This window comes from Sorex fumeus, unplaced genomic scaffold, assembly GCF_029834395.1.
Source record: "Sorex fumeus unplaced genomic scaffold, SorFum_2.1 ptg000037l, whole genome shotgun sequence".
In the NCBI taxonomy this organism is placed as follows: Eukaryota; Metazoa; Chordata; class Mammalia; order Eulipotyphla; family Soricidae; genus Sorex; species Sorex fumeus.
Window position 1 is genome coordinate 56,475,016 of NW_026606094.1, and position 25,634 is coordinate 56,500,649.

Consider the following 25,634-nt stretch of genomic DNA (forward strand, 5'->3'; position numbering starts at 1 on the left):
TCTTAAAAAGGCAATTATAAACAAACTCAGCTCTTCTCTTATAAAGAAGTTGATATCTTGGAAATTAGTTCTATATGTACATCTTTTTTTTTTTAAGTAAATGCTTAAACTTACCGCCCGAAAGGAGAGCAGGTTTATTCTTTACCATTGGACTAGAATGAGGAAACTTGTTGCTAAATGACATGAAAAGGTGTGCTGTGAAATCATCAGGGAGCTCAGCTTCAAGGAATGTCTTCATAAATAGCTTGAAACCTTCAAAATCTATTGTCTGAAAAAAAGTGCAGTTTTAAATTGTAATATTAATACATATCTGTTCAAAGTCATTAGCAGTAGAAATAATCTATGGTTTTCTACCCAACTCAAAAAAAACAGGCAAATGTTCAAGAAATTGTTTGGGATATCTGAGGCTAATGCTGTCTTTTGGAGAACTAGGGCTTACCTGTCTTGCTGCAGCATGGAAGCGTTGGGATGGGGCGGGGTTCCAGTGAGACATGCCTATTGTCAGTGTGTCTGTATGACTTTAAAGACTGTTTGACATTTTTCTTTCTTCTCTGCAACTTGGAAATAATATACTCACAATTCTCCAAGTTCAGGTTAAAATAACTGATCAATTGAGGTGAACCAGCTAGTGCTAGTACAAATAGAGTAGGAATTCTGAAACAATGCACTATCTCATCTCTTTTCCTGTTTATCATGATAAGTATTGCTTTGATCCTTTGATTTTTAAAACAAATACAAATTTTTAAAAAAGTAAAATTGGTTACTATCATTGTTTCAACTAACACCAAGATGAATTGAAATAAAATTCCAAAGTGATTTATAAAGATTTCTATGCAGATTTTCTAAATAAAACCTATTTCATGATCCTTATGTCCCCTTAGTCACTGCAGACAGAGGTACATTTATTTGAAGAGAATTGTTGATTCATTGAAAATCTCCATGCCCACTTGGGGAAATAGTTATGGAAGTCACCTAAATAACCTGAATTGAATCAGCTGGTTTCATTAAAACCACCAGAGCTTCTTTTCTGCCAGCAATTGAGAAGAGGAAGCCAGAATATGATTCTGAGGATTCTGACTCTGGGAATCTGAGTACAAGAGTACAGGTACAGGGGTCAAAGTCAAACTAATTGAATCATATTTGGCTTCACAAACATGTCTAGTAACTGCAGAGAAAATGTAAAAACATTTCCTGAGAAACAGAAATAGATTACGTAGAAAAGAAGGCAGTGAATCTGTGTTGCTTCTTATTTAGTAAAAAACTTGAAGGAACTTAACAAGAAATGGGATACAGACATCAATCCAAATTAAGAAATATAACATCGAAAAGTCTCATAAAACATACATACATGCAGAGAACTTTATTGCTAGTAAAAAAATAATGTCAGATGGAAATTTTTTACTTAAGTGAAACTAAAAATAGAGCAAGGATGCCATTTTTCCTACAGATAGTCTTAATTTTTCTCAATTGCCTCTGGTAAATGAAAATAAAATTAATCCTAAAATAGACTTCTTAGAGTAAAAAGTTTTTTTTATTTATTTTTGTAATAATTCTGGGAAAAGGTGGAAGAGATGGATCAATTTTATCATTGTATTATTTTTAAGAAATCAAAAATAGACATAGTATTTAGAAAAAAATCACGAAAATTTAATAATATTATATCACAATGGAATCAACTGTATTACTATGTATTGGTATGCAATACATCTTATTATCTAGCTCTTACTCTTGGAGAACCCGGCAGGTTACCAAGAGTACCCTGCCTTCACAGCAGAGTCTGGCAAACTCCACATGACATATTTGATATGCCAAAACCCAGTAACAATGATGGGTCTCATTCCCCTGACCCTGTAAAAGCCTCGAAAGTGGCACTTTCTAAAATCTCAGGGCTAGGACAAATGAGACTTTACTTACTGGTGCCTGCTCTAAAAAAATTGATAAACAACAGGATGGCAGTGATACAGTGATTGGTATGCAACAGAAATAATTTCAAGACAATGAGAAAGGAAGTATAAAACTTCACTTTGTTCATTAGTAGTTCAAAAATCCTTTCTACACCTTAATCTGACATTTTAAAATTAGTTTAGTCTTGTCTCATATGTTTTCCCAAGAGTACCTTGAACACTTCTATTGATGGAAGTCAAAAGACTTCATTTATTCTAAAAATAACGTTTAATTAAATTACAATATTAATACTATAAATAATGCTATTGGTTATATGTCTAGTAATTATGAATAATATAAGACTTAAGGAGATTGTTACAGATATGAGACATACTTCCAAAATCAATTTGCCATAGCAAATGAAGTCAAATTTCAAAATATACAGCTGTGGAGAACAATCAGACTTCTGCATTATAATCAAGCTATTCTTGCTAACAATGCATTTCAAAAATTTAGTTGACAGGTATCCAATACTGAAAGATAAATTCTCAAATGTCTCAAGCCTTATGTGAAACCAGCAAAGTTTATATCACAATTCATTGCTACAGTAATTAAAAACAAGTTTACTTATAGCATTTCTTCCATCTCTGCACTAAGGATTTTGCAGTCATAACAGTGTCTGGCAACATAACAGATGAAAAGAGCATGGTTTTGTTATAAACTCTTGGATGCAACACTTGGTATTTGTGCCAAGAGGACAATACAGTAAACTCTCCGTGATTCAAAGTCTTGTTCTTTGAATCAGATCACAGTACCTACCTCACAGTTTCTTTTGTAGAATTTCAAATAGTGTTTAATGATGTCACAGATTCATTTACATGATTTATTTTATTTTTGAAAGCTCATATAAAATATAACAAAAAAAGCAGGATTGCTAAAGGATTTCGGGGGTGGTAATTTTGGAATATAATTATATTCTTTTTTTTTTTTGAGACCCACATCTAGCTGTGCTTGGGGTCTACTCCCAGACCCGGTCTCAGACTGAGCTGTGGAAGTGCTCGTAGCTCTACACTTAAGAATTACTACTGGCAGTGCTCAGGGGACCACATGGGATACTAGGAATCAAACCTGGGTCGGCCCTGTACAAGACAAATGCCCTACCTGCTGTGAAATTACTCTAGCCCCATGGATGATGTTTTGAAGACATTAATTCATGCAAAGATTAACTTGACTCCATAGGAAACTAACAGCCACCAACAAGCAAAATCAAAACAAGTACTTAGAGTAAAACCATAATGTTTCATATGGCAATAGCTCTCACTTGTACCTGAATGATTTGGGACAAGTAACTTATTTATTCAAAACAATCTGTCATATTCCAATAGGTAAATTTTTATAGTTTTATATAAAACTTACTAGAGTTTTATATATAAATCTATTTTGATATCAGTGCCTGCAATTTAAGGTTGATAATAAGAAAAGTAGCATACCCCACAAAATAAGGAGATTATTAAGTATATGTTTTCTTCTTAACAAAGGATATGCTCCACTTTAAGACTATTTTCATTTCTCAGAACTTTATGAATATTCTTGAATGTTGCTTCAGTAAACAAGATAAAAGGGCACTAAGCCTTAGTTTTCTCCATATCAAATCATACTTTTGGAGACTTTGCCTAAATATTTTTATAAATCTATATAAAGCATACAGAGTAACTTTGGGGAAAGAGTATGTAAAAATACAAAACAGAAAGCATAAATATAGGGAAACACTTGTTTGAAGTTAGATGGAATTCTTAGTATCGTAATGTATCCTTCTTTTGCTTTATACAGAAAATTGAAAAATAAACCACAACTTCCCACACTAAACCTCTATTTTCTGTGTATTAGCGGCTGTTTTGATATGACAGCTCTGTATTAGGGAACACTAACAAATAACTGGTTTTAGGCAGTAGACATGGGAAGATATCATCTTACTTAAAATATAGAAAGCCTTTTATAGTCTTAAGACTAGAATAAAAATATCCTCAGGTATTAACTATCTTCCTCAGAAACAATGCTTTCCAATGAAATTTATTGCTGAATTTAAACTGAAATTTTACTGATGATCCAAATTCCTATCTTCAACATCTTCAAAGCGTTGTTGAAAGCAAACTATATTTCTTTAACATTTCCTGTAAATAAACATTACATTCAATTCTGTGAAGGTCAGATATTTTTTTAAAGCTCAAAGATATTTACATCAGTCAAATTTATTGAAAATGTTTCTAGTATGTCTCCAGTGTCTTATCTGCTAACCCATCAGTTTTATTTCTTCATATTTAAATATTTTTACTTGGGGTAATTGGAACATACATGGCTAGCTCAAGGCTTACTACTGGCTTTGTGCTCTGGGATCAGTCCTAACAGAGGACCATTTGTGTTGCTGAAGATCGAATCCAGTTTGGCAGTGCAGTGTGTAAGGAAAATGTCTCTATCTGCTATACTATCACTTAGGGGCAGGTTTCTCACATTTCTTTGAGAATCTCACATTCTCAAAAAAAAATCTTTGATAAAAATGAATAATTTCTCCAATCTACTTTCTTATGCAATGATTTTGATAAACAAAACAAATTTAGGAATCAGATGCTTCCATAGAGTAGCATCAAAAATTATTTTGAAGATTGTGGACTTTATAATAAAATGAGACTGTCAACAAAAAAAATGTTAGGTCAAGTTTAATTAAATTTTTAAAAGTCAAATTGGATTTAAGTTCAGATTCATGCAAGGCACTAATGTTTAAAAAAATTTATAACAGCTTTTTAAATTTTTTTTCTTAATAGACAAACTATTTAGGGATATAAAATAGAGATCTGCAAAGAATACAGTCTGACGGAACTCCGTTGTTGCTGCCAAATAGGCACCAATTCAAAACACATTTCTATATTATATTCATTATTATATCTGACCATCTGGGCCCTTTGTTTTTCAGTCCTTGTTAATTCTGAAAAAAATAATGCTAGTATCCATCCAATTGATTCAAAGTGAATGAAAATAAGTCCCATATTTCTGTTATTAACTTGGTGGTTTCAGGATGATTTTTTTTTTAGTTTTTCACAGTTAGAAAACTTTCCTTATATGAATTTTGTTTTGGTTTCTACACTGGAAGTTAGGATAAAGATGTTGATGAGAAATGTTCGGGAATATTCTTCTAGTCATAGGTAAAATGAAACAAAAATGAATAGTCTAAAGATAGTTAGTGCCCAGGAAAAATATACATTTAGAAGGAGGAGAAGGGGCATTTACAGATTATAATCACATGTTTAGAATATGAATTTTGTTTTCAACAAAAAATTAAAGAAAATGAGAAAGAAAACATGATGCATATTTGAGAAAGAAGACTTCAGAAATCTTCTTCCTCAAATATGTCTAATTAAACAGATAGTGCAAATGCCCAGAGATATAAGAATGAACAAATATTAGAGGAATGTCTACAAGAGCGAGTAAAGAGGAGAATTAGAATTAGGTGACTATGAGAAAGGCCAAAGACAGAAGTTGAGAGATCTGTGGACTGAAGGAAATACAAATGATGTAGAGAATTAGACCATTAATAGTTGGAATAAAAGGAAAGGTACTGATGAACTTAAAGCAGATATCAGAAAATCATACTCCTTTTAACATAATCAGAGAATTTTAGTAACACTTCTTTCTGTTAGACAAAAGATGTTTAATGTTTAATTTTCACATTTTGTCTCTCATTAAATGAAAATTTAATGCCTAAATATACTTCAATAAAATCAAAGAACGATTACTTCAAAAGCACAAACAAAAAATTGACTTTAATGCACTAACCTATAAGTGTAAACTGAGTACCTACTATTCAAAGTGACTAGCTGGGGATCTTGACTACCAGCATAGAATGTACTGGTAGAATATGGACTGCATGGAATATAGATAGGGCAAAAGGGGATAAGAGTTTTTAACTTCTAGTTAGGTTGTTTATAAAATTTTATGAAAGAAATTAAATAATAGGGTTGAAGCGACAGCACAGGGAGTAGGGTGTTTGCCTTGCACTCGGCCAACCCAGATTTGATTCCCAGCATCCCATATGGTCTCCCAAGCACCACCAGTAGTAATTCCTGAGTGAAAAGCCTGGAGTAAACCCTGAGCATCAACGGGTGTGACCCAAAAAGTGAAAAAAAAATTATGAACTATACTGAGTATTGAAGGTTTACATTTCAAAGTTGTCTATTTTATTAAACTACTGGGAGTTACTAGTTTATTTTTCAAATATGCTTGGCTATTTTTACAAATACTTATTTGCAAAGATGCAAATGGAAACAAGTGGTATAGCTGTATAAATCTTGAATATGTTCCTATTTTTAAAACTTATGTTTATTACAGAGGTTAAGGGGAAAATAGACTAACAATAACTATAATTATCAAAACATTGGAGATAGACACATCTTCAAGATTTCAACTTAGGGTTAGATGTGAAAGACTGTCCACTCTCTGATGCTGGATATTTTGTATGAAACCCTGCATGTAAAACACAAGTGACAGTGTATTTTTGTAAATTTTATGATTTGATGTTAAGTGTGATATATAGGTGACTTCAGGAAGCTATTTTAATCAACTTAATTGTGACTTGATGCAGGTAATTAGCCTCATAAGCTTCTATATAAATATTTTTTTCTAATTGTTTGATATGGTTCCATTCTATGTTATAATAATTCTATCAGAATCAGGGAAAAACAAAAACAAAACCCTGAAGTCATAAGTTGATATAAAAGTTATTATCTGTTTCAACAATTATTGATACATGGTCAAAAAAGAATTGTTATGGGATTTTTATTGTATGTTTTGGCTGGAGTGACAGCCCAGCGGGTAGTGCATTTGCCTTGAACACGGCAGACCTGGTCAACCCAGGTTCGATTCCTCTGCCCCTCTCCCCCTCTCGGAGAGCCCGGCAAGCTGCCGAGAGTATCTCGCCCACACAGTAAAGCCTGGCAAGCTACCTGTGACACATTCGATATGCCAAACACAGTAACAACAAGTCTCGCAGTGGAGACATTACTGGGCCTGCTAGAGCAAAATCGATGAACAATGGGAGGACAGTGCTACAGTTTTGGTGATGATGTGTTGTCAAAACAATGATCTGGTAGTAAGTTTGATGACTATGGACAATAACAGAAATTGTTCTTACATTACAGTCTGAAAAAAAGAATCAATAAACTGGCTAACATTTTATTTATATTCCTTGCTAAGTATTTTCCTGGCACTTATGCAGTTGTGGGAACTGGAAAAAATACAACAGCTGCAACCAAATAGTAATGGGACAGGAATCTAAGTTGTCACCAAGCTTGGCAGAAGAAGCAAACCACCTGCATATCATCTATTTGTGTCAGATGATAAAAAAGAAATTATTTTAGAGTTGAGGAACTCTGAGGATTCTATTTCTTCACTTTTAAGATGAGAAATGTGAGACTTAGAAAATCAAGTTTCGAGGATTAGTTGGGTATAAGGCAGAGTCTCTTGTTTACCTTTCATAAAGATCCCTCAAGTTTTCTCTGAAATCATGCTAGTTGCTAAAGTAGTGGCCACAGTCACTGCCTTAAAACACAAACTAAACACCTTTTGTTAGCTGTGTAATCAGTTACTTTAAAAATTTAATATTTTAAATAGTTTAACAAGGTTGGTAATTTTATAACTGAAGAATATTCGTATAGGTAATATATTAAAAAACTAAACAGTAGCAGATATGGGTGGCTGAACTCAATTTAGTTGCACTCCTAAAGAAATGCTTTCTCTTCTCTTCTTTCTAGCTTAATGGGAAAACCTGAATTTTACTCTTGAAGAAAAATTCTAGTTTATAATTAAATAATGTTTAAAACATTGCTAAAAATGTATCAGCAACAATAGTCTTGCTAAATTGTAACATCAGGCAGTCAGACTAGAAAATGTGCATTCTTAATTCTCATGTATCTTAAAATACTGAATTCACTCATTGATCTGAGTATAAAAGACAATATCACTAACAGAAAGTCCAGCAGAGAGAACCAAGTATAGATAGATAGATAGATAGATAGATAGATAGTAGATAGATAGATAGATAGATAGATAGATAGATAGATAGATGAATAGTCTTATTCAGAAATGAAAATATATCCTACTCCTGGGCCCAACATTACCTACTGTTAGGAAATGTAAAGAATATAACCTAGACTCACAGAACCTTAATAGATATAGAACACATATCGAGCAATAAATGTGGATACCTTTATCTTATATTTTTTCTTTTCCTTTCACAGTCTTTGTATTCTGCAACTGATATACAGCTTGCTTACTAACAACTGTACATAGAACAAAGACTGAGAATGGGAAAAGAAACTCATGTGCTGATCCTGAGAAATCAGGGCCATCTAATATCAGTCTATTGGTCATTTACATTATACAGAAATGAGTATTTGTGGGTATAGATGATCGACAAATGAACCTTAATGGACAAGGCATAAAAACATAGACAATATCAAAGCGATAGTTTGCTCTGAATTTGAGTCCTAAAACATAGATCCCTGTTATCTATCATCTAAGTTGTTAAAAATATTGCACAAATGTTATAGATGAGGTCATGGAAAGGTACCCTCTGAAGCAGATGTTCATCACAATCAAATAATTGTTGTTTCTATTGTCTCCTAGAAGACTGTAGTATGTAGTATTGTCTAAGACCATTCTGATGCAGTCAATCATCTTGCATCATGTTGAGCATGAAATTACAGAAAACTGGTCAACAAGAAACTGCTAGCACAGATATAGTACAGTTAAACAAAAGACATTATAATTGTCCTTGATATCTCATACATTTTAGTACAAATATCCTTAGCATAAAAAATATTCATTGAAAGAACACAACAATATTTTATAACTCTACCCACCCACCTGAACCAAAAAATTAAAACTTAATTTACCAAATGGACTTTACTAGGACAAATTAGCTGAAACAGGTAGGTTGCTCTTTTACGTCAGGAACATACCCACAAAAATCAATAGCTTTTGATATTCTTCTGACTCTGTAAGTACTGATAAACAACAATGGTATTTGATGATCTTTGCACTTAAATGCAATTTCAAATATTCCATCAAATATCATTAAACTTTCATTATATAAATTATTTTATTTAGATCTGATTATGTTTAATAGAACTTAGATGTCATTAAATTCTAGAGTCTAAAAAATGGAACCCCACCCTACTAATCTTTTTTGATGCCACAAAATATTAAAGTTCCAACATTTGAGATTGATTTGAACAAATGTTCATTTATGCATTTATGAACAATAGACCTAATTCTGCATCTTACGTGCAACTTATTGGTACAGAAGAAAGCTCAAGTGACTTAGTTGAGAAATTCAGGACTTGTATTAGAATACAGAAAGAAATGACAGGTTTTAATAGAAAAGAAAATGTCTTACTTGGTTAAGAATGTCTTGTTTCTGTGCATGCAAGAAAAGAAAGAATACATGTGTTAATGGAAAAGAATTCATACTCATTATCTCATACCTTTGATAATGGGGCAAAAGATCACGTATACAGATTGCTTTTTAAATATATTTTAGGTTTTCTATCTTTAAGTGTTACTTCAAAATAGAACATCTATATCAGCTGAAAAACTGACAGAATTACAAGATTTTGAAACGCATGATTTTGCTGGAAATAGTGAATCAGAAACCAGGTGAACATGAAGGCACAGGTAGCGATTCACATTTTAATAATATGTCAAAGGGATCTTGATTATGTGCAAAGCAAAACTGAGAATCATTGACTAGAAAAGGTCTTATTAAATATTTTTCAGTTGTGGTCCTTTTTCACTTAAGAAATTTTTGTGACCCTAGGTCTATAGGTACATAAAATAGGCATATAAATCAACATTTACTGATAAATCAAAATCAAATTTATTTTGAAAATTTTTTTAAAAAGTTACAGCATCCCATGTAAAGTTGTGACCAATGATTTAACAAGTCAGGGAATAGATCAAGCTTAGAATATCATAAGTAAAAAGTTCTAATTGGCACGTGATAGATATAGTGAATATATAGCATGATAAAAATTATCTAAAGAAAAATAGGACTATATATTAATATATAAAATGTATACCTAGATTGTGAACACTTATTTTCCAATCCTAATTTTTACTCTGATAGATTAAATCACATAGTCTATCTCTATGACCTAAATATTAATACCTTCCTATAGGTAAATCACCACTATATTCACTCAGCAACTTTGATTTCGATAGGACCATTTAAGATAAAATTTGAAATGCAGTGCCAAAAAAAATACATGACCAATACAAATCCCTATATTCATGATCAATTAAACTGGTTATTACTCAGATGATTAAGTTGCAATATTCTCTAACTAGGATGTCCTGAGTCTTCTCCTGCGAATCACTCACTCAGAATATGTTAATCCTTCAAACTAGTTGTAATCATACACTTAATGTTATATTATTCATTAAAATTATGTAAAAACATTTAGGAATTTTTTATCTTATCATTAGTAACTCACTAATACGACATGCTAATTTGCCAAACTCATTATGTAAGCAATCCTATTCAATTTAGATAAAATACATTTTTCTGATTCTTTTTTTTATATTGTTAAGGCTTTATATTCCATTCTGTCCTAATCAGTGAAGACAAGAGGAAAGATCATCAGTCTCAAACTGGGATTTCAGACAGTAAACTAGGTTTGAATTGTTCAAATTATCATTAGCTAGTTAGAAATAAATTTTTCTCATTTTGTCTCAGAGGTTTTTCTTTAAAGTGATTACAGAATTCTCTTTTGGTCAAGGAAATCATGATCAAAAAGGAGTAGCACCCTTACTTATACCAAGATCATAGAATGAGCAACCAGTATACTTTCTCTTTCCTAAATATTCCAGTTTCCTGACATCTAAGAAGATAATAATACATTAGAATAATATATTGGTGATATAGTTTCTTCTTCTTTTAAGTATATAATATGGAAGTGCTATTATTTTCATTAGCAAAATGTTTTTGCTAAAAACCCTAGTGCAATATTTTGTATCTTCCTGAATAGCATTTCATCATGTACTTCATTTTATTTTATTATGATATGTAGCATAAATATTTTCTTTCTTATTTTTTGAGGGGCAGGGGAGAGTTTGGCTCACTACAGGTAGTATTCTGGGTCTACTCCCAATCTGTACTTGAGGAGATACCTTACGTTTCTCTTGAGATGATGCAGTGTAGGGAATCGAAACCAGGACTCTCACATGCAAAGCAAGAGTCGATCTGTTAAACTTAATTCTTAGGTCCTGGTAAAAATATTTAAAGAAATGTTCCTTGAATAATGTATTCCTGCAAAATATATATGATAATGGCACGAAAAAAGAAAAAATCTTTACCCCTTCTGGATTATACTTTGCAAGCACACCATTACCATGGAATTCTTCAAGAACATCTTTTAATTTCTTTGTAGAATCTATAAGAAATAGAAAAATACATTATTTTATATATGCCAATTGTGGTTATATAAGGCTGTTATAAAAACAATAACATTTTAAGATATAAATGATCAAAAAACAAATGACTTTAAAATGTCATGTTAAATACTATCATTAATAAATTTAATTAGAAAAACAATAAAATATATGAAATGGAATGTACTATATTAAAGTATCTTCTCCAGAAAGTCATTAAGTAAATAAATTAATATACAATATTCCTTTTCATTTCAAAACTATATCTAAATAAATAAAAATTTAGTTCAAGGTTAGTTGTTGAATTTCATAATTTACACAATCACTTTTTCATTGTAACTGCATTAGCCTTGATGGATTACTAAGAGAAACAATTATCTTAACTAAGCCACAACATTAAATCAATTCAGATGCAAACTATAAATATGGGTATTTTTAGAGAATTTCCTCAGTACTCATAAAGCCCGACACTTACGTTTGTTTAATTTAAGAAGCAAAGTTTAGAGGTGTTATATATTCAATAAAGATGAGGACAATAAAAAGTAAATTACATGTTCAAAATTTCTAAATTTTCTGAATATAATGGTGAAAATTAGTCTTTAGTTATACTGGGAAACTATCATGAAAGAACTATCATTGCCATTACTACAGTTAATCACATATATATATACATATATGTGTATATATATATATATTAGTATAGTGGCACTGTCTTCCCATTGTTCATCAATTTGCTCGAGCAGGCACCAGTAACGTCTCACAACAAATTGTGAGACTTGTTGTTACTATTTTTGGCATATCGAATACATCACGGGTAGCTTGCCAGGCTCTCCCTTGCGGGCGAGATACTCTCAGTAGCTTGCTGGGCTCTCTGAGTGGGGTGCAGGAATCAAACCCAGGTCAGCCACATGCAAGGCAAAAGCCTACCTGCTATGCTATGGCTCCAGCTCATTGAATCCCGTCTACAAAATGAATGGTTCATAGTTATCAAAGTATTATGTTCAGCCAATTATCTGACTTCCATAATAATACTTAGATTTAAAAAACAACAATTATTTGTTACCTAAATTATCAATCAAATTTAAGTCATAGTGTAATACAGATTTGGAAATAAAATATGTGAAATGAACTGAAGATATTTTCCTTTCCATATGGCTGGAAAATTGTTTCCTACATGTGCATGTTATCACTCCTGCTTTTCATACCACTCAGTAACTTACAAATCAGCCAATGAAATACCCTGTTAGAATACTCAGTATAGACAGGTGCGGCCAACTGTGCGCCCCCCTCATGCACATCCCACCCCGGCCTCTCGATTCCCTGCCACCAGGACAGCTCCCTGAGGGCCTCTGTAGGAGTTCTGCTAGGCACAAGCCCACCCAGCTCACGCCTTTCCTCTACACAGGCCCTTGGGTCCAGGTCTGTGGACTAGCATCCGGAGCAGTTGGGGTGTGGCCTTCACTGTGGGGGGTGGCCCCCTTGAATGTAGGTGTGGCCTTATGTGTGGCCAAAGGTCCCTCACACAGCCTCAGTTATATTTCCCACTCCCAGCACTCTTGACTCACATCCCAACCTTTATCACATAATTCTGTGGAAAAAGTCCTGGCCACCTCAAACAAAATATGACAATAATTCGTTGTCTTACTCCAATTCCAACAAAAGAACAGTGTACACAAGAAGCTGTACAAGCCCAGTATAAAAGAGCACCTCCTCCAATGCTTCACTAGATGACTCTCATAAACCACGAATAGTGTCTGAGAGGAGGAACATATTCTAGAAGGGGAGAAGGGTGACCACTATCAGCCAACCTTATTCAGAATACTTTCCCGCAATAAGAGGGAACAGTGCTAGTATACTTTAAGGTTTTACCTCTATACATCCAGGAAAAGCATGAGGAAACAGTGGAAATCTCTAATACAAGGAGAGGGTGAAGAAGAGTCCCGAATCCTCAATAGGGTTTACCCACAAATATGCTCTCTCCTATAAAGAATTCTGACATGAAATGCTGAGGATGTTCAAGGAACTCAAAGAATCAATGGAGCAGACATCCAGAAAAATTAAAGGAAAAAATGAAATAAACAGTGGAATGGATAGTCGAGAAAATACAGGAAAAAAATGAGAACAGAAATAAGAAAACTATAAAAAGAAATGTCACAAATAAAGGATTTGGTAGATGAAATTAAAAACTCATTGGGTGCTCTCAGCAGTAGAATGACTATATCCTGAAGACAGGATCAGTGAGCTTGAAGATGAGCAATAGAAATCGTAAGGCAAAAACAAACAATGGGAGATGACCTAAAAATATCTCTAATGTGAATCAGAGAAATAGGGGATTACTCCAAGAGAAACAACATTTGAATCATCGGAATACCAGAAGGACAGGGCGGCAACTCCAGTGAAAAAGCCACAGTTAAAGAAACCATTGCTGAAAAGTTCCCGAGTTAAAGACTGCAGACATCCAGATCTAAGGAGCCAGAGGATGCCAGCTAAAAGGGACCCCAATAAAAACACTCCAAGGCATATCATAGTCAGAATGATGAAGGCCATTGATAGACACAATATTGGAAGCAACAAGGTCAAAGAAGGAAATCACATACAAAGGAGCACCCCTTAGATTTACAGCAGACCTATCAGAGGAAACCCTCCAAACTTAAGACAATGGTGGGATATAGTGAAAAAACTCAATGAAATGAATGCCTCAGCAAGAATACTTTATCCAGCTAAACCCTTACTAAAACTTGACGGAAAGATATACCATTTAGAGGTAAGCAACAAATGAGGAACTTTATAGACTCAAAACCAAACCTAAAAGAAGGACTAAAAGGCTCCTTTAATTCAAGAAGGAAAACACCCATAAGCACAACAAACCCTTACAGAAAGACGGCACAAAACCCCATGACAATAATCTCTCTCAATGTCAATGGTATAAATGCACCAATCAAGAGACACAGAGTGGCAAAATGGATCCAAAACTAAAACCAACATTCTGCTGCCTAGAAGAAACTCATCTGAACAGTCAAAGGAAACACAGACTCAAAGGTAAAGGATAAAAAACAATCCTTTGAGCAAAAAACTCCCTCAAAAAAACCCTGGGGTGGCAATACTAGTATTCGACAAAATAGATTTCAGGTTGAAAAAGATTACAAGGGACAGGGAAGGCCATTTTCTATTTATCAAGGGATACGTACAACTGGGAGAAATCATACTCTTAAATGTATATGCACCTAATGAGGGACCAGCTAAATACTTAAAAAAATGCTAACAGATTTAAGGAGGACATTTTCAGCAATACAATGGTAGTCATAGACTTCAACATTGCCTTATCACCTCTGGATAGATCAACAAGAACAAAACTCAGCAAGGAAACACTGGCTTTGAAGGAAGAAATAGAAGAGAGAGGGCTTACAGACTTATACAAGGCTTTACACCCCAAAAAGAAATAATACAAATTCTTTTCCACTGGACATAGAACATTTTCTAAAATAGACCAAGTGATAGGCCACAAAACACACCTCAATAGAATCAGGAAGATAGAAATTGTATCAACTACCTTTTCAGACCACGATGTGCTGAAGATAAAAGCGAATCACACAAAGATATGAAGAAACAAATCAAACACCTGGAAATCAAAGAACTCAATGTTGGACAATGAGTGGGTCAGGAAGGTAGTCAAGGAAGAAATTAAAAGATGCCTGGAAACAAATGAGAATGAAGACACAAGCTACCAGAACCTATGGGACACAGCTAAAGCCGTGTTAATAGGAAAATTTATAGCTTTGCAAGCATTCCTCAGGAAGGAAGAAAGGGTCTATGTCGACAATTTTCTAAGCTCAATATCTTAGAAAAAGACTAACAGAAGAAACCCAAATTTGGCTGAAGGAAAGAACTAATAAAACTCAGAGCAGAAATTAACAACATGGAAAGCCAAACAACAATCCGAAAGGTCAATGAAACCAAGAGCTTGTTCTTTGAGAAAATAAACAAGATCGATAAACCACTAGCAAGACTCACAAAGAAAGAGAGAAAACCCTAATAAACCAAATCAGAAATTAAAAAGGGAACATTACAACAGAAACCAATGAAATTCAAAAGATCATTAGAGACTACTTTGAGAGTCTGTATGACACGAAACAAGAGAACCTAAAGAAATGTATAAATTCCTGGATTCCTACAGTCTCCCAAGACTGAGACAAGAAGATTTGGAATACCTGAATAGACCCATTCATATATCAAGGTAACTGAAACCACAAACAAAAGTCTTCCCAAAAACAAAAGTCCAGGCCCAGACAGATTCACTAGCAAATTCTTCCAAACATTTAAAGAAGATCTGTTGCTAGTTCTCCTCAAGCTTTTCTAGGAAATTGGAAAAAAACAGGAACTTTCCCAAACATTTTGTATGAGGCACATATCTCCCTAATACCCAAAGCAAACAAAGACACCACTAACAAAGAAAATTACAGGTCAATATCTCTGATGAACATGAAGGTGAAGATTCTCAACAAAATATTAGCAAATAGAATCCAACAACTCATCAAAAATATCATACACCACGACCATGCAGATTCATCCCAGGGATGCAAGGATGGTTTAACACTCAGATATTAACCAACATATTCCATCATTTCAACAAAAGTAAAGATAAAGCCATATGATCATATAAATAGATGCAGAGAAAGCTTTTGAGAATATCTAACACCCTTTTATAATGAAAAATTTCACCAAAATGGGCTTACAAAGTACTTTACTCAAGATAATCAAAGCCATCTACAACAAACCTATGGCAAGCATTATCCTCAGTGGGGTAAACCTAAGGGCCTTTTCCCTAAGATCAGGAACAAGACAAGGATGCCCACTCTCGCCATTTCTGTTCAATATAGTACTGGAAGTACTCAAAATAGCAGTTAGACTAAAAATAGTTATTAAAGGCATCCAGATAAGAAAGGAAGAAATCAAGATCTCACTATCTGTAGATGATATGATACTATATCTAGAAAATCCTAATGCCTCTACCAAGAAACTCCTAGAAACAATAGATTGTACAGTAAAGTCTCAGGCTATAAAATTAATACCCAAAAATCCATTGCCTCCCTATATGCAAATAATGAGACAGAGGAAAGCCACATGAAAAAAGCAATCCTGTTCACAATTGTGATCCAGAATATCAAGTACTTCGGAATCAGCCTAACTGAGGTGGTAAAGGATCTCTACAAAGAAAACTACAAAACTCTACTCCACCATACAAAAGAGGTCATTAGGAAATGGAAACATATCTCCTGCTCATGATAGGAAGAATTAACATTGTCAAAATGGCAATACTCTCCAAGACACCACACAGATTCAATGCGATCCCTATAAGGATACCCATGAAATTCTTCAAAGAAATGGATCAAGCACTCCTAAAATTCATTTGAAACAGCAAACACTCACAAAAAGTTAAAGCAATTCTTGGGAAAAAGAGGATGGGAGGCATCACTCTCCCCAACCTCAAACTCTACTACAAAGCAGTACCAATTAAAACAGCATGGTACTGGAACAAAGGTAGAGCCATAGACCAATGTAACAAGGTGGAATATCCCTACACAAACATCTAAATGTTTGGTAAGGAAGCAAGAAATGTGAAGTGGAGCAAGGAAAGCCTCTTTAACAAATGGTGGTATAACTGGACAACCACATGAAAAAAAAACAACGCTTTAGATATCAACTTAACACTATGCACAAAAGTCAGATCAAAATGGATTAAAAACCTCAACATCAGAGCTGAATCCATAAGGGTACACTGAAGACGAGGTCGGCAAAAGCCTCCATGATATTAAGACTAATTGTATCTTCAAAGATGACATGCCACTGACCAACCAAGTGGAAACACAAATAAACAAATGGGACTATATTAAACTAAGAAGCTTCTGCACCACAAAAGATACAGTGACCAAAATATAGACAACCAATAGAATGCAAAGGATATTCACCAAATACCCATCTAATAAGGGGTTGTTATCAAGGATATACAAAGAACTACTTGAACTCCACAAGAAGAAAACATCCAACCTCATCATAAAATGAAGTGATAAAATGAACAGAAACGTTGTCACAGAATAAATTCAAGTGCCTAAAAGGCACATGAGAAAATGCTCTACATCACTAATCATCAGGAGGATGCACATCAAAACAACGAGATATCATCTCACACTACAGAGACTCGCCCACATCCAAAAGAACAAAAGCAACTGGTGTTGGTGTGGATGTGGCGAGAAAGGGACTCTCCTTCACTGCTGGTGGAAATGCCGACTGATTCAGCCCTTTTGGAAAACAGAGAGGGAAAGATATAGAAAGACTGCACCCATGTGGGGAATATAAAGTAACACAATGGGAGACGAACACCCAAGAATAGTTGAGATAAGTACCAGGAGGTCTGCTCCACGGCTTGGAAGCCGGTAGCACATGCTGGGAGAAAAGTCAGCTCAGATAGAGAAGGGAACATCAAGTAAAAGGTATTTGGAGGACTCACTCAGATGCGAGATGTGTGCTAAAAGAACATTATAGACCTAATACAATGGCCACTCAATACCTCTATTGCAAACCACAACACACTAAAGGAAAGAAAGAAAAAAGGAAATGCCCTGCTATAGAGTTGTGTTGGGTGCGGGGTGTATAGGGGCTGGGAGGGCTACCGGGTTCATTGGTGGTGGAGAATGGGCACCGGTGGTGGGATGGTGACTTGATCATTGTATAACTGAAACCCAAGCACAAAAGTTTGTAAGTCTGTAACTGTACCTCATGGTGTTTCACTAGTGAAAAAATAAATAATACTCAGTATAAAGAAGCATTTAGTGCACCATGTCTATACTTTTTGATTAAACTATACAGATTTATTTCTGTAGAGTTATGTGTGTTTTTGTATGTGAGTGAGTCCACTGTAAGGCAATTCACATAATGAACCATTTTATTTTATACTATTTATTTTAGACACTGGGATTAACAATGCTGCTAATGATAGAGTTTCATGTATACAACATTCCAACACCAAACCCTCTGCTGCCGAAGTGTCCACTTATCTACCCCACTGCCTCAGGGTCCCCATCCATATCCATTCAAGGAGCCTTAAACTAGGTGCCAAACAATAGTTCTCAGCTTCTGTTGCCTGTATCCATTTTTACTCCCTAATTTTATATCCCAGTTATAAAAGAAATTATTTCAAAATATACAATCCAGTGTGTGTTTTCATATATTCACATTACTATTTAATATTTATCTATAGTCACTATCTAACTTCAGAATAATTCATAACTCAAGAAAAAGAACTCAAGAAAAAGCTCCATAGCCATCACCCATTTTCTCTCCCTTCTAATCCCTGAATGTGATTAAATTATTCATTCTCTCTCTCCCTCTCTCTCTTTCTACTTATATACACATACACACATATGTATGTATACACACAACACATATATATAATTCTGCATATTCAACATAAATGGAATCATGTTCTATGTGCCTTTGTTGAGCTTCATTTTGCAAAGTGTCTTCAGTTTCTTGTATACATTAACATTTTTGTTCTACATTCCTTTAATATGCCATTTTTGTCAACACTTGTTATTTCCCAGTTTAAAATTATAGTGAACCAAAAGAATATGAAATGTTTTAATTAACATCTGGTTACCATTCGCTAATACCTAATGATGATGAGCTTCTTTTATGAGCTTATTTACAATTTGTTTATTATTTTTGGACATATGTCTAGTCAACTCTTTGGTCTGTTGTGTTGTCATTTTTTTCTTAAGAGTTTCTGCTTGTGTGTGTGTAGCTAATACATTTGAAGTCTGTAAATTTCTCTTTCTGGATACATTTTAACACTTTCCATCTTGTTAGAAGAGTTAATTTGTTATGTCAGGCCCTTAGCAAGATTGTATGCTGTCCTGGGGAGAAAAATGTACATGTTCATTTTCACACAGCATTCAAAATTATTATGAAACTGAAACAATAGAAGTACAATATATATTTGGATTTAATTAATCAAAGGTATTACTAAATTGTAATAAATTATAATAATTGCTTTTACTTGTTCCTTGGAACAAATTATACTACTGCAGAGCCAAAATACTACCTGGTGGATAAAAAGATTCTATTATAAATTAGCAGAGTACCTCTGTCTTCTCTTGGTATAGATAAAAATGCACAGTTCTTTTGTACATGCCATTGGAGACACACGCATGTCGATTCACATATTAGAGAGAATAATATTCTGATAGACTATGGCTATTTTACCCATATTTGAGTTCCTTGATTGTTGGGGATGGGCCTAAGCACCCACTGCCTCAGTCTCTGTAAACAGGGATTGACTGCGGAGGGGGCCTAGGCACTCCCTGCCTCTGTCCCTGTAAACAGGAACGGGTGTCGAGAAACTTGGCATGAAGGCGAACCATCTCCTGACAGCAGATCTTGACAGGAGGCTGCATGCAAGGCAAACGCCCTACCCACTGTGTTATCGCTCCAGTCCTATTTCTAATATACTTATAATATTTTTATACTGATAATTGAGGTTTATAAACTATCCAATCACCACCCTTAAATTTCATTTGGAAACTAAGTCATTATTTTGTTATTATATTCCTGTTTCAATAAAACTTTTAGGTCTAATCATTTCAGGATTGAGACCTTGTCAAGTTCAGCCAATATAGTAGATTTTGCAATAAAACACCAGAGGGTAACATATCCAACATGGCCCCACAACCTTTAAAGAAAATTCCATTACTTTCACTGTCTATAGCTCTGTTTTGACTTCTATATCATATAAGACTATAAAATTCCAACTTGTGAGTTCCTCTTGACATCACAGGAAAACACACATTCACCCTATTTTGGAATGAAACTTCTTTCCTAAATTTATTCCTAATATCTATCTTTACATAAATTACTATATTTTCTATTATTTCAGCGCTGGATGTTTGACCAAATGGCATTGCGATAGTACAGGGTAGAAAGGATACATGTCTGACGCAAGTAGCACAAGGCATTCACATAAAATGTGATTCTTAATATAATAGAAGATGAATGAAAGATATAGTTTGTATCATATTTCAACTAATATTAGAGAGTCAAGTAAGAGAGCACAGTGACAGATTCTGGGACGCTGAAAAATCCAGGCAGAGAGCCAGGCGGGCAGGGAGCTTGGAGCTAAGAGATCAACTTACAGTTAATACGTATCTGTAATGGGATAATATTCTAGTGTCCAGAATGATTGGCAACTGAAGTACTAAGCTGTCAGCTTCAAAGCGCTGGTTTAGACCTTGGAATAAAGAATCAAGGATACTCACTTCACAAAATATTAGCTCTCCTAGAAAGCAAGGAGGGCAATGACTCGGTCAATCTCCAATCAAGACCTAATTCCAGAGATATAGCTGCTTGATCAGCTAACAAGTCATTAGATAGCAATTGCTGCCAGCTGACTAGATTATCTATTATACAAGAAAGCAATTTAACATGAACAACAACAAATGAGGTAATTTCCCCTTGTCTTTTCCATTACCAGCAGAGGTACCTAAGAACTCAGGTAGTTTGAGTCTGAAAGTGGGAATGGCTTTGCTCAGGAAGCACTTCTGATTTATACTCTGGAACAATCAGAGTTGGTGTGGATGGGATTAGATAGAATAGATTTTCCTCCACGGCTTACCTTCCTCCATCTCTATTAGGGCACAAATCACTTCAGAAGTCCCTTAAAGGACTTGCTCCCTGCAAATTCTCTCATGCTTGGTGGTATCATGTGAAATGCAAGGCCATCAAAATGAAGCTTATTATATTTTGGCAATGTATGAATAAAGCATTCTGGACATTAACACAATTATTAAGAAAAAATGATTACATAATTCTGGAGTTTAAAAAAATTCAATAAACACATTTAACAACAGTAATAAAATAGGAGAATCCAGATGATGGGTAATGCTACATTAAAATTTTAGGTTGTCTTACATCTCTTTAAATATGTTAAATGAATTCCCTTTCTGATTGCATTGGCTCAAGTGTCCCAACACAAGCTACTTAGATTAATCACAAAAGCCTCAGAGAATATTGGAAAGATTTAAAGCGAAGGAGATTTGGACTTGAGAGCTGACTTCAGAATTTCTTGGCAGAACATCCCTGGGTATATTTTTAGCTTCTCCGTGGTTCAGTTTTCTAATCCTTTAAACTGGAATAAAGACATTGGCATAGATATACCATATCTAGCAACATGTCTGGTACTTAGTAAATTCTTATACATTTGTTCTATCCTAATCATAACTTTAAATATCATTAGTCAACTATTCCCATTAATCTCTAGACTGAAACAAACTCCTTTTCTTAGCAGCAGGGGTGTATAAAATTATGATTGACCATACCTACTGATAATTATTTTGTGTCTCCTTTATTTTTAATTTAATAATCAGCCATCCAATTACCTAAGAATCTCACATTCTTAGAGTGAGTTTTTTTGGCTCAGAATTCCTTTAATCTCAAATGAATTTTGAATATAAAGCTTGACAAAATTTAGCAGCTAACATGTTCACAAAATCTCTCAAGATCTGTTACAAACTCAATATTAAACAATCTACCTTCCCTGAAGTTTTCCATAAGAATACTTAAAATTCACACCTATGTATGCATTTATTGCTAATGATATTATTATTTAAGATTTGACTTCATAGATTGTTTCTTAGTTTTAACTATTGTATATTGTTGAAAAACTCACAAGTTCATGGTATTATTCAAATTTTTCCACTTTCCACCTGAAGAAACCATGCTAAAAATTCATTTTTAATCAAAACCCCATAGCTAATATTAGTGAAGCAAACTCTCATATGAATAAATATGGACCCAAAACAAGCAAACCCAGTCGTATCCTGTATTACAGTTAAAACATCTAATTCAGAGTATAGGATTTTTCTTAATTAGTTCAGGGAGTTTATTTTCTGCTTTTTTATTAAATAGAAATTTTAAATTTTTTGAGGTTTTTGAATTTAAATTAATACAAGCAGCATATATCTTCTCTCTATGTAAAATGGAACAGAAATATTTAAAAGTTATGAATTTTTTAATTAAAGTGCAGTTTATTAATATTTATTCAGAATGTATTTGCATTTTAATATTTTTGTTTTATATTTTATATTTTTTATATATTTTTTAATATTTTGTATGTTTTTGGGTTAAACCAAGCATGCTCAGAGCTTACTCCTGGGTCTGTTCAAGGGATCATTCCTGGCAGTACACAGGAGAACAAATGTGGTACTGGGGATCAAATCAGGATTGGCTTAACCCCTGTACTACCTCTTAGCCTGCCATTAATCTTAATGGTCTTAATTCACCAACTAACTGTCATAGAGTCACAGATTGGATTTTTTTTTAACTGACATTTTTCTTTTACTGTGTCTACCTACAGGAAACAACACATTTTAACTTTGAAAATAAACACAGGCTCAGAATGAAAGGTTGGAAAACAATCCTATAATGTGAATGTTAACTTGAAAATAGTAGGTAAAGCTAGATTTAGATTATATAAAATAAATTTCCAACTTAAGGTTAATAAGTGAGGCACCAGAGAAGTTGTAAAGCTGGTAAGACACTTGCCTTTTACCAAGACTACTCAGGGTCGGCCCCCAACAAAATGTCTGCGCTGCCAGGAGTGAACCTGAGCACAGAACCATGCTTAAGGCCTGAGTAAAACCAGGAATTTTCCCCATCCACCCAAGAAAAAAAAAAAAAAAAGAAAAAATAATAAGTAATTTAAAGACAGAAAGATATTAGATGTTCATGGTATAGGACGATTTAATATTTTTGAGTACCTACTCTAACTGAAACAATATAGAGATTTAATTCAACCAAAATAAGAAAAATAATAGCATTTTTGGTCACATTTGGCAGTAATGCATGGTTTATTCTTGGTTCTGTGCTAAGGGATCACTCATCGTACCAGGGATAGAAACTGAGTTAGCCACATGAAAGGCAGGCACTCTGTCCTTGTACTAGCTCTCCAGACACTCAGTGACAATTTATTTATTTATTTATTTATTTATTTATTTTTAATAGTAGGAGTACTGCTCTTTGTTCAGCCATAGATTAAGCTGATGGAATTGAGCATGAGATCTACATTACATATATATATCACCGTGAGACAGAGCTAAAAAGCTTTGATGTTTGAGAATCAGCCAAATAATGATGGAACAGCCATTCCTCAACCAGTGCACATTTTCCACAACCAATGTCCCCAGTATCCCCCCTAACCCCCGCTTACACATCACACAGACACACACATCCCAGTCCTCACCCTCCCTCTATGGCAGACAATTTTCCCAGTACTCTCTCTCTAACTTGGGGTATTATGTTTTGCTCAAATTTTCTCATCACCATGCACACCTATCTGCCAAGGACAGATGCTAGTTAATTTATTTTCCATAGCTCATTCTGAATATCATGAGAGATCATGCAGCCAGGATTGTAAATGTAATTTCTAGATAGTTAAATGATTGGGTTCTAAATACATCTCTGTACGGCACTAATTCATTTTGGGATTCAGTTGGGAGTCTCTAGACCAGGGCTGTTGGTGCACTAAGATGGCTCCCGGAGGCGAATTGTGGGCTTGACAGCCAGTCAACTATGCAGGCGGGGACCCGGGGAGGGATAGCCCGTGTACTCTGCTAGCATGTGTGCTGGAGATTTAGTCCTGGAACCCGCATATGAGGGAAGGGGGCCTTGTTTGTGGAAGCTCTTGGTCACCAAGATTCCATCTGCAGTGAGCAGGGATACTGCAACTCCTCCATTTGAAGTGTCCTGGTGAAATTGTCCAAGTATGGAGCTTTGAGAGATCTCCGGCACTGTGGTGTCTTCTGGGACTTGCTACTGTCTCTGGGCTAGAGCTGTTGGTGCCCTAAGATCCACATTACAAAATTATCAGCAGATTATATCTTGGTGAGGACCATCCTGAGACTGGAGTCAGGCTGGGAGAATGGTGGCGATTTTGAATTGTGGAAGCAAGTGACTGCTGAGGGCCTCTGCTTGGGCAGACACAGGTCAGCCTGCCTCCCTCCACTTCGCCCGGGTCTGTTTGGCCGTGCATGGGTTCAAACTTAACTGCAGCTTTTGGTCTCTTTCAAGATTTATTTAGGGGTCTCTGAAACAAGGCCAGTAGTAGAGTTTATAGGAAGGCATTGGAATAGGTTCGTGAGGGTGACTACCAGTGCTTCCATGTATACTGGGAAGTAGAGGGAGGTAGCCCACCCCAACTCTGAGAAAGCCAGGAGATTTAAGTCACAAAATCTGCATACCAGAATTTTCAGCAAATTATATCTTGGTGAGGTCCATACTGAGATGATGGCATCAGGCCCGGGGTTATGGCAGCGATTTTGGATTGTGGAAGTAAGTGGCTGTTGGGGGCTCTGCTTGGACGGGCCACCAGACCAACCTGACCCCCTCCAATTTATCTCAGTCTATTCAGCCATGCATGGGTCCAAGTTTATCTGCAGCTTTTGATCTCATTCAAGATTTATCTATGGGTCTCTGAAATAAGGCCAATAAATGAGCTTGTATAGCTGAACTGGAGGTGGTTTGTTGGCTCCCACATACGTAGCTTATAGCCATTTAATTTTTCGGTAAACTTGGTCCCAAGATGCCAGGGTCTGGCCAAAGGCACAGTGGCAATTTTGGGGTAGCAGGAAGCCTGAAAACACCATCAGTATACTGATGCACTTGCCCCGCAGGTACAGGTTAACCTGTTGGCAGCACCGTACCCCCTACAGTAACAATTTTAAAGGAAATAAAACAATTTGGATTTAGAAAGTATCAATACTGAAAATCACAATGCCCAGAAGGAGAAAGGGTTGGGGGAAGTATCTGCTATAGAGCCAAGAGTAGGGTGGGTTTTGGGGTTGATGGGAGAGAGACTGGGGACACTGATGCTGGAAAATGTACACTGGTGGCAGGATGGGTGTTGGAATACTTTATGATTTAAATCCAATCACGAGCAGCTCTGTAATGGTCTATTTTACACAGTTCAATAAAAATGTTTTAAAATTTTGGGCAAAAATTTTTAATAGACACTTATCCAAAAAGGGTATGAAGAAGTGTGGCAGGCATATAAAATATGCTCATTACTGAACATGAGGGAAATGGAAATTATGACCACAACATGGAAAACATCACACTTGTGAAATTTGATTAAAAGCAATAATGACAATAAGTATTAGTGTGTAAGGGAGAAGAAAATTTCACGCAATATTACTGATTTTATAAATCGGTGTAATTTTACTGGT

At 34.9% G+C, this 25,634-nt stretch overlaps 1 protein-coding gene across 3 annotated transcripts in view; it reads right to left on the reverse strand.

The window, feature by feature from the left end:
- The window catches only part of DGKB (diacylglycerol kinase beta), an 808,203-nt gene that overhangs the window by 610,261 nt on the left and 172,308 nt on the right, over positions 1 to 25,634 (reverse strand). For 2 of the 3 annotated variants that reach the window (XM_056117994.1, XM_056117995.1), the window contains 3 exons: positions 11,290 to 11,366; positions 9,332 to 9,352; positions 115 to 268 (listed from right to left, as the gene is read on the reverse strand). In XM_056117994.1, coding sequence (XP_055973969.1) covers positions 115 to 268; positions 9,332 to 9,352; positions 11,290 to 11,366 — 252 coding nt within the window. The remainder of the gene's footprint in view (positions 1 to 114; positions 269 to 9,331; positions 9,353 to 11,289; positions 11,367 to 25,634) is intronic. The other variant, XM_056117996.1, reaches the window with a different exon arrangement.